We start from the raw sequence: 14,097 nt of genomic DNA on the forward strand, positions 1-14,097 counted from the left end.
GAGAGTGAGCAGAAGTTTGCAGGTTCTCTTGGATCAAGCTCCAAATTCAGCCTAGACTTAAGAAGTGGGGAAATAGACAACCTGTCTTGCTGGTTGAAGCTAAAATATCCTGTTACAGAGGAGCTGGAATGGGGGAGTAATGAAAAAATGCTGCTCAGCCCCTTGCCCAGTCTAGTTTGACTCTGATCCTCACGACCCTGATCTGACACTGCCCACACTGATTCTACTCTCTTGGCAAGAAAGTGTGTTTGGGATTTGGAGCCATTAATGCATACAGTGTGCAAATGGGCGTTCAAATGCATTCATTTAGAAGACTAAATTTTTCTGGATTGTACTAAGCAATCAATCAATGTAAATGGAATGAAAGGTGCTAGGCTGTTTGTTTTTGTGAAAAAATTTTGAGCTTAAAATATGGGTTCTGTTTCACTTATTTGGGGGGGTGGTTTGGGTCACACATGGCAGCGCTCAGGGGTTACTCCTGACTCTATGCTCAGAAATCACTCCTGGCAGGCTCAGAGGGCCATATGGGATGCAGAGATTCGAACCACCGACCTTCTGCATGCAAGGCAAACACCTTAGCTCCATGCTATCTCTCCGGCCCGTTTCACTTCTTAATACAATTCGACAAGATATGTATTAGGAAGTGTTATTTGCAGGCTGCCTTTCCTGTGCTGTGTTTGTTTTACCGAAACTAAAGTGATCTGCCTTCCCAAATTGCTATCCAGTCAAGAGGAAGAACTGAATCTTAGAGAAGCAGAAACATTTGTTGCCATTGTTGCAGGACTTTGTCCTCTTGCTGGCTTTCTTCCTTTTCTAAAAGTTAATACTAACCTACAAAATTCATATCATATCATATCATATCATAGAGTATTTTGCTTCATAAACACTATTCCTTTGCTTCATAAACACTGGGCCTACTTAACTTAATCCTTAATAAATCCCCTTCTTGGAAAGGCAGCACTAACCTGTCAGTACTCAATGGCTTACACAGATGAAGTGATTGCCCTCTGGTGTCCATTGAGGGTGCTACAGTTAGAAACCACTGAGCACTCTGGTGAGCTATGAATCCATGAATCCACCTACTGCAGGGGTCTCAAACTCATGGCCCTTGAAGAGGAGGATGTAGAGAAGGCCATTGTTCTTCACTGCATTATCCACCAGCAGGCCCTTTGCAGTAAATGCCTGCCGTGTGACAATGTGATGCCTATTGTTGTGATATGCATCAACCAAATCAGATCCAGGGGCTTAAAGCACAGGAGGTTCCGTGCTTTTTTTTAGAGGAAATGTGCTCTATTTCTTTTTTTTTTTTTTTTTTTTGTTTTTTGTTTTTGGGCCACACCCGGTGACGCTCAGGGGTTACTCCTGGCTATGCGCTCAGAAGTCGCTCCTGGCTTGGGGGACCATATGGGACGCCAGGGGATCGAACCGCGGTCCGTCTCCTAGGCTAGCGCAGGTAAGGCAGGCACCTTACCTCGAGCGCCACCGCCCGGCCCCAAATGTGCTCTATTTCACCGAGGTACGTTGGCTCAGCAGGGGAAATGTCCTGAACAAAATATATATGTATATATATGTGTGTGTATATATATGTGTGTGTGTATATATATATGTGTGTGTGTATATATATGTGTGTGTGTATATATATGTGTGTGTGTATATATATGTGTGTGTATATATGTGTGTGTGTGTATATATATGTGTGTGTGTATGTATATATATATATATAAAATATATATACTGGTTTTTTGAGCCATACCCGGCGTTGCTCAGGGGTTATTCCTGGCTCTCTGCTCAGAAATAGCTCCTGGCAGGCACGGGGGACCATATGGGACACCGGGATTCGGACCAACCACCTTAGGTCCTGGATCAGCTGCTTGCAAGGCAAATGCCGCTGTGCTATCTCTCCGGGCCCATGAAAATATTTTTTGAGTTGAGAGAAGTGAAAACCTTCATGGAGAAGGATGGGAATGCTGTTTCTGAGTTGAGTGATCACAAATGGCTCATGGACTTAGCTTTTCTTGTTGACATCACACTTAAGCTGAATGTACTAAACAAGATGTTACAAGGCCCGGGTCAGCTTATCAGTGCTGCCTATGACAACGTGAAAGCATTCTCCACAAAACTTGTGTTATGGAAATCCCAGCTCTCTCAGACAAACCTTTGCCATTTCCCAGCATGCAAGGAACTTGTGGATGCAGGCATACCATTCAGTGGTGAGAAATATGTTGATGCTAGTTTTAAGCTAGAGAAGGAATTTGATCACAGATTTGCAGACTTTTAAATGCACAGAGCCACTTTCCAAATTTTTGTGGACCCTTTTCCTTTGATGTGCAAGATGCCCCTCCTGTGCTTCAAATGGAACTCATTGACCTGCAATGCAACTCTGATCTCAAAGCCAAGTTCAGGGAGATTAGTGGAAAAGCAGACATGCATGGGCAATTTTTGAGAGAATTGCCCCCCAGCTTCCCTGAGCTTTCCTGAATATTCAAGCGCACCATGTGCCTTTTTGGGAGCACATATTTGTGTGAAAAGTTATTCTCCACATTAAACTTCAATAAGTCAAAGTACAGGTCTAGACTTAATGATGATCATCTTTAAGCCATATTGAGGGTCTCAACTGCTTCCTCTCTAAAGCCAAATGTGGTTCAGATTTGTGAGATGAAGCGCTGTCAAGTCTCTGACAGCAAGGAATAGGCAAAAGATGCCATGTTCAGAGAACTGTTCATGGTCTTCACTCAATGTTCTATTCATATTCAGAAGAAATCATTAAAACTGTTAATGACGTTTGAGGACTTTTTTTGGTGAAATCCCTTATGCGGCCCTGCCTCACCCCGACTTTGCTTCCTGCGGCCCCCAGGTAAATTGAGTTTGAGACCCCTGACCTACTGGGATTCTCCACCGGAGAGCAGCTCTAGATTGCCGCAGATAGTGGTGTCGTTTGGATACTATCCAGAGGTCCCAGGCCACTGGGAAAGGAGAAAGGAAAATTGTCACTAACTTCCACCCCACATGAAGCCTACCTCTCTTCCTGCTTTCAGCTAGCTCATACCCTCCCAGAGAGGGGCCTGCTAACTCCTGCAAGAATGCTGCCTGTTCCCCAAGCCTTGTGCCCCAGAGCACATTGTGGAGGTTCAGCAGGTAGCTTTCCTATACTTTAATTTATAGGAATTAACATATCTTTAACTAGAGCTGAATAGCAGCACTTAGTCCCTGATCATTGGATAGCAACCAAAGAACAGAGCAGAAATCAACATTACCAGATGGCTTCGTGGTGATACAGGGAATGAAAAGGCAGCCTAACCTTGTGCATGCTCTGGTGTCTTATTTATCAAATAAAGGAAAATCCCTATTTTATTTACTTGTACTTTACTTGTATAATTTACATTATACTTGTCCCAACCAGGTATAGAGTAGAAATACAACCCTTTTGTTTACTAAGTGAATGAAGGATTACCCAGTTCTTTAGTACCCTTTCTTTTCTCCTATCTCTAGAACTTGTATTCTCTCTTGTTCTTTTTTTTCTCACCAAGCATCTTTGACAAATCTTTCACCCTAGATGCACCCTGCTTTCTACATGGTCAACACTTACACCAACCTCCAGACTCAGTTCCAAGCAGCCTTGTTGCAAAAAGCTTTTCTCTTCTGGACATCCAAAAAAGCCCTGGAGGGGAGACCCTGGATGTTAAATGTGGGGTGCAGACTTAGTCAAGAACATTGTACTGGCCCCAGGCCCAACCTTCTCACACAAGTCTCTGGGGTTTTGGTGGAGTTCAGTATCTTCTCCAAGCCTCAACTTTCTTTTGCAGGGATGTTACTGTGTAGCATACACAGTCCAGTCAAGTGATTTGAAGAGGTTTTAAGACAAGTGTTTTTGTGGAGGATGTTTTTTGGGGGGTGAGCTTGCATGTTAGTAGAAAAGTTTTTGTTGTGATTTGTTTTTGGGGAGGTTGGGGGTGACAAAATGTTCAGGGCTGGAGATAGTTCTGCTGCTATCATGAGAACATGAGTTGGACCCCAGGCACATGTTGAGTACAATCCTGAATGTGCCATAACGAAGGGTGCCAAAGCCAATAGGCACTGCAACTAAATTGTGCATGTGCACCACAAATCAAAGAGCAGGTCCCACTACAAGCACACTGGTCTCTTATGGAACCCCCATCCCAAGTGATTACTACAAACAGGACTCAGAAAAACACATCCAAATGTGTGTGACTTCTGGTAAGCATAGCTTCACTAATACCACCAAAAAAAATGTCAGGAGAGAAAGAAACAAAATGAAAAAAAGAATATCCCAAACATTCAGCTCACAGTTCCTTGGCTATTCTTGTGTGCAGCATGAATAAATATTTTAAGGTTGGAAAGGAAATTAATTTAAGAAAATGGTAGTACAAGGAGTGATCCTAAAGGGCAACAATTGGGGCTGGGGAGGTGGCGCTAGAGGTAAGGTGTCTGCCTTGCAAGCGCTAGTCAAGAAGGACCACGGTTCGATCCCTCAGCGTCCCATATGGTCCCCCCAAGCCAGGGGCGATTTCTGAGCACTTAGCCAGGAGAAACCTCTGAGCATCAAACCGGTGTGACCCCAAAAAAAACAAAACAAAACAAAACCAAAAAAATGGCAACAATTTGCAAAGTATTAGAGAAGTTAGCTTGGAGGGTTCCTTCCAGCTTTCCCTTCAAGCTCTTCTGTGCTTCCTTCCTGTGGACCGTTCCTCCTGTTAACGACTGATGACACTATCCCTAGTTTACCATTAGACCTGGGTGTTCCTTAATCTCTGTTTCACTCATCACATGAGAAAACACAACACAAGCATAAAGACTGGCTTTGTAGATTTTCCTGTGTCATTTTCCAACACTTACCAAAAGTAGAGCATCCATAGCCTACATTCCAAAATGTGTTCAATTTTATAGTTGCATTTTTCTTGTTTATGCAAATCAAGTTGACTCTATTTAAAATTTGGAAAATACACAAAGCAGTAAGAATAAAAGCACAGTCTTACTTTCCCACATTTTTGCAAAATTCTAGTTCTTTGATCACCCTTTTAGGAAATTGAAACTGTTCTTGTTATTGTTGTTTGGGATCTAGTATTGTGCAGGGGTTATTCCTGATGGTGGTTGGAAAACCATATGGAATGCAGGCAATTGGAGCCTACAAGGCCATCACCTTAATCATTGTGCTCTATCTCAGGTTCACTAGCTCTAATTTGATGATGTCACTCCAAATAAATAAACAAAATATTTTGGTGGAGACTCTGGAACAGTGACCTCTGCACACAGCACTCAAGGAATTCTTCAAGGCCCAGCCCATCAGCTCCACTCAAGGCTTTGTCAGATCATGCTGAAACCTGCCAATGCACTTTGCTGCAGCTTTTGCAGATATGAGCTCTGTGCAAATCATCGTGGTTCTATGTTCTGGGTATATGCATGCTGACATGTATTTTTGTCTTTGCTACAGGGTTTTTGGAATCTCTGGATGACTTTTACATTCTCAGCAATGGTTTGATATTGCTACAGACCACAAACAGTGTGTACAATAAAACCTTATTGAAATTTGTGGTGCCCCAATCTCTCCTGGCCTGGCAGAGAGTTCGTGTGGCCAATATGATGGCAAATGGTGGCAAGGAGTGGGCAGAGATCTTTACCAAATACAACTCTGGTAAGTGTCCTGTAGACTCACTTTGAGGTATATGACTAGTTTTGATTTTGAGCAAACCAGTCAAGCCATCCATACTCTACTTCATGTCCCCCCATGTTTCAGGCACCTATAACAACCAGTACATGGTCCTGGACCTGAAGAAGGTAAAGCCGAAGTCTAGACTTGACAAAGGAACTCTGTACGTTGTGGAGCAAATTCCGACATATGTAGAATTTTCTGAACAAACTGATGTTCTCCGGAAAGGTACTACTTCTGGATGCCAAGTCTAAGGGGTCTGTGTGTGCGTTGCATGTGCACACATACAAATATATGTGTGCATATAGGCATGTAGGCAATGTATGTTTAAGATGGGAGTATTGTGTGTGGCTCTGTGGTGAGCTGGGCAGTGTGTGCATTGTGAGATTGGTAATGGAGTGTGTACTCATATATGGCTCATGGTGGGAAAAATGTATTGTGATTGTGTGATGGGGTCATAGGAAGAAAGTGGAAATGTTACAAATGTTATTGCTTATTAAAATGGGGGAAATCACAAGATTCGGTGCAACTAGCAAACCCTGGGCCTTATCAAGAGAATATATATCGTATGTGCATACTGGGCCCGAGCTGGGCATTCTCAACGGCATATAGGGTTAAATATCTTGAAGACATCAGGGGTCGGAGAGATGGCATGGAGGTAAGGCGTTTGCCTTGCATGCAGAAGGACTGTGGTTCGAATCCTGGCATCCCTTACGGTCCCCCGAGCTTGCCAGGAACAATTTCTGAGTGTAGAGCCAGGAGTAACCCCTGAGTGCTGCCAGGTGTGACCCAAAACAAAACAAAACAAAAATCTTGAAGACATCAAAGTGAGACCCTAACTGAGCAGAGGTTTAGGAGATCACCAATTTAACATGAAATCAAACAAATGGAGGCAGAAAAGCTGGTATGATTGAGACACTATTAGCTCAATGGCAAGAAGAAAGGCTGTGCATAAGGGAGGTAAGGAACTATGGAGGGAGACAGACCTATCTGCCAAACTGTTTTCCCTTTATTCTTCATAAAATGAGTTTTTGAGAAGGGAGAATTGAATGGGTTGGGAAGGGGTCAGTGAGAAGAGATGAGACTAGTTTGGGAAGTTTACAAGAGTTGTAGAAGAGAGAATAGCACCAAGATCAACAGGCTTGTCTTGGGAATCAGTCTGGTTCCTCCTATCACAATGTATGGTATTTATTTTTGTAACTCTCAGCAGGAATGATTCAATCAACTAAACATACATCCGATGCAATAAATAGGATTCAAGAATGTGGAAATGTCCATTGCCAAACAGATCAGAGAAGTAGCAGGTCATATTAGGTAGCGACAGAACATTTTATATAGAAAAAAATTCATCTGTAGAATCAAATTAAGCCTGGTCATTTGATTAATATGAGTTGTGTGACCTTAAATCTGGTGCATGCAAGTCCTTAAAGGCTGAGAATAGCATATCCCCAAAGGCTATACTGATTAGACCTGCTCACCAAAGTCTTCTGTTTTATACTAGAGGAAAGAACAGTTAACTTCATTGAGTATCTACCACATACAAAGTCTCTGCTGGACCTTTTTTTTCTCTTTTGTTTTTGTTTATTTTGGGCCTTACCTGGTAGTGCTCAGGGTTTACACCTAGTTCCGTGCCCAGGGATCAATTCTAGTGGGGCGTGGGGAACCACGTGGCATGCTGGGATTGAACTTGGGCCAGTTGTGTGCAAAGCCAGCATCCTACCCACTATAGTATTGCTCTGTCCCTACTTATATTCTCATCACATGTTCATAACACACTTCCAGGTAACTAGTATTGTCACTATTTTACTGCAAGAAAAATTCAAAAATGTGATATTTTTCCCCCGAAAGAAATACTATATAGCCATTAAAACCAAAAGTCTGTGTACCTCCTGAGTACTTGGGAGAACTCGGGGGCATCGTGGTATCTTGACAAAGACTCCAGGTAATTTTTATTTATTTTAAGGGCCACATACAGTGATGCTCAGGGGTTACTCTTGGCTCTGCACTTAGAAATTACTCCTTACAGGCTTGAACCCAGGTCAACTGCCTGCAAGGCAATGCCCTACCCACTGTGCTATCACTTTGGTCTACCAGTATTTTTAGTTTTTAATTTTTCTTTTTTTGTGGTGTCAGAGATCAAATCCTGGATTTCACATGTGTAATACCAAGTGCTCTTCCACACCCTAGACCCCGCAGAAGGCTGACCTCTCTGAGCTTCTACTTTCCTTTCTATAGAGGTATTTGTAACACCTATCCATCATCAGGCTGTGGTGAGATTTAATAAGAGACTTTTTTTTTTTTTTAGCAGTTTATTTAATTGATTGACTTTTGGTCCACAACCAGCAGTTGTCAGGAGTTAATTCTGGCTCTGTGCTCAGAAATCGCTCCTGGCAAGCTCGGGAACCATCTGGGATGCCAGGAATCGAACCAGGTTCATCCTTGGTCAGCCACATGATGATGCTCTATTTAAAATGTTTAGTGTATCATGATGCGTTGTGAAACTGAATTTTAAAAGTCATTTGAGGCTAGAGATATAGTAAGAGATATAGTACAGGGAGGTAAGGTGAGTGCCTTGCATGTGGCTAAGCCAAGTTTGATCCTCAACATGGCATATGATCACGAAGCGTGATCCCTGAGCAGAGATCAGGAGTAAACCCTAAGCACAACTTGTGTGGCCCACCCCCCCAAAGCCACTTTTTTCATTTGAACTGTTTACAGAGCAATAATCATACTTAATGCCAAGCGTGCGACGTAAGTAGTATAGATATCACTCACATTAGTGAAAGAGAGGACCAGAAAGAGCAAGTACGTGAGACATAAGTAGTATAGATATCACTCACATTAGTGAAAGAGAGGACCAGAAAGAGCAAGTAAGTTATTTTTAATGGCAGATTTTTAAATCTAGGCAGATGCCTAGAAATACTGTAGCAATCAATATGACTTCAGCCTATAATTTCAATATTGTCTTTATCACACCTTCCCCTTAGGTAGGGAATATTATCAGAGTAAAAGGGAAGAAAGAATACAGGGCCAAGAAGAGCAAGCCAAGAGAAGACTAAAGGGGTGGGAAATCATCCCTGAACTAATGCTGTCCCGTAAATCCTGGTTACTGTAACTTGGGATATTCCTGACATGTTGGTTTTGTTATAGCCGAGTCCCAGGTTTGATACTTAAGGATTTGATGGAATCTGTGGGTGGCTTTGTACTCCAGGGATTTGAACAATGCTGCACCTCTATCAACATTCAGAATCAGAGTGCAGTTAGCCAGATTTGTTAGTCTTAAAAATCAACTCTAGTCCCCTGCACAGGAACTATTCTTTTTAATTCATTTTTTTGGGAGTCAATGCAAACTCAGGTCTCCACATGCAAAGCGAGCCTATAAGCTCTTTTGAGTTACCCCTGCCCCTCCACACCAGACTACCCTTTGTTTTTTTAAAGCACTAGATGCTTAATATGTAGTTCTTCAGACTGGAGCCCAGAGTTGAGGTTTGCGCATTCCTGGCACTGTGCTTAGTGCCATCTCAGCGCTGGGCAGTGCCTCTTCAAAGTCTCTTTCTGCAGTCACCTGGGCATTTCTGTCACTAGGGCCACTAATGAACCCAACACATTTGTCATCTACTTCATTTTTATTCTATATAATAAGGTCATTGTCCTATAAAGTTGATATACTGCTTTAAGAATTGAGTGAAGAAAATAAAATAATTTTATATGCTTTTTCCCTTAGTGAAAAAATCTAGATATCAATGGATCTGTTTGTCTCAGATTGAGTCTTATTTTAAATATCCTAGTATTTTGTCCTTGTATACCTTCATTGATTTGCAAACATTCTTTCTTTCCTTCTTTCTTCTACCTCCATCCCTGTCAGTGTCTCCCACCCTGACCTCCTGTCCCTTTTTTCCCTTCCAAATCAGGATATTGGCCCTCTTACAACATTCCTTTCCATGAAAAAATCTACAACTGGAGCGGCTACCCAATGTTAGTCAAGAAGCTGGGAATAGATTACTCCTACGATCTGTCTTCCAGAGCCAAAATCTTCCGACGTGACCAGGGAGAAGTGACCGATATGGAATCCATGAAATACATCATGCGATACAACAGTATGTAGCATGTTTCTCAAGACACGTTCTTCAAAACACATTTCCTTCTCTATTGAGAGTTCATATTGGTTCATCTCTGGACCAGACAATTTGAAGTGCATAAGTTACCTTACAAACATGTCTTTTTATTTTTTTATTTATTTTTTTAGTTTTTGGCCACACCCGACGGTGCTCAGGGGTTACTCCTGGCTGTCTGCTCAGAAATAGCTCCTGGCAGGCATGGGGGACCATATGGGACACCAGGATTCGAACTAACCACCTTTGGTCCTGGATCAGCTGCTTGCAAGGCAAATGCCGCTGTGCTATCTCTCCGGGCCCAATGTCTTTTTTTTTTAAATATAATTTTTATTTTAATCATAGTGGCTTACATATCTTTCACATATTTTAGGTACATATTAACATTGAATCTGGGGAATTCCCATCACCAAATTTGTCCTCCCTCACCCCTGTCCCCATCTTGTTTCCCATATCTCCCACCTCACTCCCCACCCCACCCCCCGGCTGCTAGAATGAGTGGTCCCCTCTGTGTCTAGCTTACTACTAAGTGATCATACAACTGCCTTATCTTACCCTCCATCACTTTCCCCTCTATCTGAGAGGCGGAACCAGATAGTTCCAGTTATGTAGTCTTTTTTTTTTTTTGGTTTTTCAGGCCACACCCATTTGATGCCCAGGGGTTACTCCTGGCTAAGCGCTCAGAAATTGCCCCTGGCTTGGGGGGACCATATGGGATGCCGGGGGATCGAACTGTGGTCTTTCCTTGGCTAGCGCTTGCAAGGCAGACACCTTACCTCTAGCACCACCTCACCAGCCCCCAGTTATGTAGTCTTGTGTGAAGAAAAGAAAAGCAACAAAATGGGGTAAAAATCACATAAGCCAAAAATGGGCAGAGTCCTTCAAGAGGCTCTCATCCGCGGTTTGAGAGATGAAAGGGAAAAAGAAAGTGGAACAGCACAACAATACAAAAAGAAATATCAAATAAACTATCCAGTGAGCACTACAGCAATAAATACCTTACAATAAAATAAATAAAATAAAATAAATACCTTACAAACTTATGAAACTATTCAAAGAATATCTGACCTGTCACACTAATAGATTAGTCCCTCTTTATAAAGCCTTAGGGAAGTGTACACATTTTACATCTTTTCAGTTGGAAAAATTGAATGTACAATGGAATGCATCTCTCACCCAGCCCTAGAACAGGCTCACAACAATAACAATAGCATCTAATAAAACAAAAACATCATTCAGAAATGCTTTTGATTTGCTAATGATATAAAACTTGCATTTAAAAAAGTTTCTGTACACTTATCCCATTAAAAAAAAAAAAACTTTAGCATTGTGATCCACAAGGTTGTTTACAAGTTTTTTCAGTTATGAAGTTGTTTTTCAGTCATATATTGTACAAAAGCCTTCACCAGTGCACATTTCCCATCACCAGTGTCCCGTGTTTCCCCCATCTTCCCACTGCCCTCACCCCTGACTACCTCTGTAGTAGACATTGTTCTCTTCTTTTTTTCCCTTTTAGACACTATAGTTTGCAATAGTGTTACTGAAGGGGTATCATTCATATCACTTTATCTCCTTTCAGAGGGATCATTTCCAACTCTCAATCATAGTAGTCTTTTCTCTGTCCTAATTGTACTTCCCCGCTACTGTTAATCAGGTGGTATCATGTATATTACCTTATCTCTGTTCAACACCCAATTACTGTCAGCTTGGTCAGTTCCATCTACGATTGTCATAGAGGTTCCTTCTCTACCCAAACTGCACTGTTCACTCAGAACAGCCAGGACTCACTGTTCCATCACTGTCTCCTAGATTATAAGAAGGATCCTTACAGTAAAGGTGATCCCTGCAATACCATCTGCTGCCGTGAGGACCTGGCCTCACACAACCCAAGCCCTGGAGGTTGCTATGACACAAAGGTAATGTGCTTTTGGCTTTCATTTCCACCCCTCAGGACTGTTCCAAGGCAACATTGCTGCAGAAAATCTTGTTCCATAAAGCAGAATGACCGCAGACACCATTAAGAAATCGTCACATTCCCATTCTGATGGTAGATGACATTGAATTTCAATTCTTGTTCTGCCAACTTTACAGTAAATCATAAGAACTTGCATGATGTTTCCTGTAAATGCAAGATGGAAGTCTCAGTACTCACCATCATAGAGTTGTGAAGAGTAATATCCATATCTATAAAATATTTACAATGGTATATATTAAATGCACTTGATTAGGTCAAGTATGAAGATGGCATTTATCATTCAGTTCCAGTCCAATGTACTGATAGCAAACATTTAAGTCTTCATGCATGTGAAACACCAGAGCATTTAGAGCTGACCAACCAATTCCTGTTCCTGTACTTTTCTAATAGCACTTGTAGGTGTTCCGTAGATTGTCAAACATGTAACATGTATCTATTCCAGAGTATACATGATTTCTGCCACCTAGCTACCTGTATTTAATAAATCCACACCAAGTTTCCAAATTTGATTTCCTTTTAAAGACCTGCCAGTTTTTCACTGCAAGTTTATTAGAGGATAAATTATTTATAATATTTTTCTTGTGAAATTTTGACTGTGGGGAAAAATCAAGAGAGATTTTCTTGTTTCCTAAAATTCAACCTGTATTTAGGTGTTTTTGAGAGCCATGGAGTTGGCCACATTCAAAGAAAGTACCTCCTGTACTGTCTATTTAGTAACTTTTACTGATGAATTAACACATTCTAAGTAGAGTACTAAGTATTTGAGGCAACTCTTCTATAAAGCAGGGCTAGTAGTTTAACTTACAGATGAGGAAACTTGAGTCTCATGATAGCTATTTTAAAATAAGCTTTGTATTGTGGATGTGCTTTGATGGTAAAGCAGATGACACCATTCTTTTTTTTTTTTTTTTTTTTTGGTTTTTGGGTCACACCCGGCTATGCTCAGGGGTTACTCCTGGCTGTCTGCTCAGAAATAGCTCCTGGCAGGCACGAGGGACCATATGGGACACCGGGATTTGAACCAACCACCTTTGGTCCTGGATCGGCTGCTTGCAAGGCAAACGCCGCTGTGCTATCTCTCCGGGCCCATGACACCATTCTTGGTACGCAAGAAACTAGGGGGCAATACACAGCACCACCAAACACAGGAAACAAATTGAAAATTATAAGTCCAACTGTGAACATTAACACCAGACACATATTAGGCTACATTGTTAAACTCACTAGTAACTCATATTTGAATGCCAATAATATAGAATATGAGCAAATTGCTGAGATTTTAAGAGCAGGAAAAGAAAAAAATCTACCAAAAAATTTGTGGCAATTAAATGACCCCCCCCCCCACACACACCAGGGTTTCTAAACTCTTTTTGGTTCTTTCTAGGTAGCAGATATTTACCTCGCAGCCAAGTTCACGGCCTATGCCATCAGCGGCCCCACAGTCCAGGATGGCCTCCCTGCATTTCGTTGGGACCGTTTCAACAAAACGCTCCACCAGGGCATGCCAGAGATCTACAACTTTGACTTCATCACCACAAAACCCATTTTGTAACAAGATAAAGAGGCAACAAGGGAAGGAATAGATGGATATAAGATACCAAAGGCACTATTTTAACTATGTTTTCCCTTAAAAATTTATCTTAATAAAATTTATTAAATTCAGCCATATTTCCTTTTCCATGTCACATGCATCTTCTGTCCAGGGAGACTGTAAGAGAAACCACACACAAAAAAGGACACTGCAGGACTGCAGCACATGTATTGTCACAGGAAGGAAGGGCAGATGGCTACCCAAGTACCCAAATCCTCCTGGGTTGCTTTGTCAAATGACAACCTCACCTCCTCCCCAGCTTTCTTGACGGGGCTGTTTCCAAACTTGCAAGCACCTTTCCCTTGTCTTGGCTGAATAGACTTAATGACAAAGGTGGGTGCTGCCTTCTAGAGAAGCCCTGAGAGAAACAGTCATGGCTTTTCCACTTACCAATAAGCTTCTGATGAATCACATCCTCAAGGCTCAGGAGAGGCTCAGTGTCTAATATGTTAACATGATAAACAGTTAAACAAGGGAAAAATGCTGCCTCAAACTTTTTAAAAAGGTGAACCACTGCATGAGCTTCTTGTTACAAGCTGGTTAATAAACCATACTGTAGAGTCTACGATGATTCTTAACAAGATGAGTGATTGAAAACAAAAGCAAAATACCCCAAGGGTTAAGAATAACCAGAATGAATTAAAAATACACAAAACATTACAAACCCAATAGTTTATTTCAAAGTATAAATTTCAGACCTGTTGGACAAAATCCCACTACAGTTAACACTTATACAGACACCACTCTACCATAC

At 41.7% G+C, this 14,097-nt stretch overlaps 1 protein-coding gene across 1 annotated transcript in view; it reads left to right on the top strand.

Annotated features, from left to right (window-relative positions):
• PLBD1 (phospholipase B domain containing 1) overlaps positions 1-13,424 on the top strand; it is a 68,970-nt gene extending 55,546 nt beyond the window's left edge. Inside the window, 5 exon segments of the mRNA XM_049783698.1 lie at positions 5,450-5,650; positions 5,753-5,893; positions 9,577-9,762; positions 11,587-11,693; positions 13,137-13,424. Coding sequence (XP_049639655.1) covers positions 5,450-5,650; positions 5,753-5,893; positions 9,577-9,762; positions 11,587-11,693; positions 13,137-13,304 — 803 coding nt within the window. The 3' untranslated portion in view covers positions 13,305-13,424.
• Positions 13,425-14,097: the final 673 nt, after the last annotated feature.

This window comes from Suncus etruscus, chromosome 11 (assembly GCF_024139225.1).
Source record: "Suncus etruscus isolate mSunEtr1 chromosome 11, mSunEtr1.pri.cur, whole genome shotgun sequence".
Classification (NCBI taxonomy): domain Eukaryota; kingdom Metazoa; phylum Chordata; class Mammalia; order Eulipotyphla; family Soricidae; genus Suncus; species Suncus etruscus.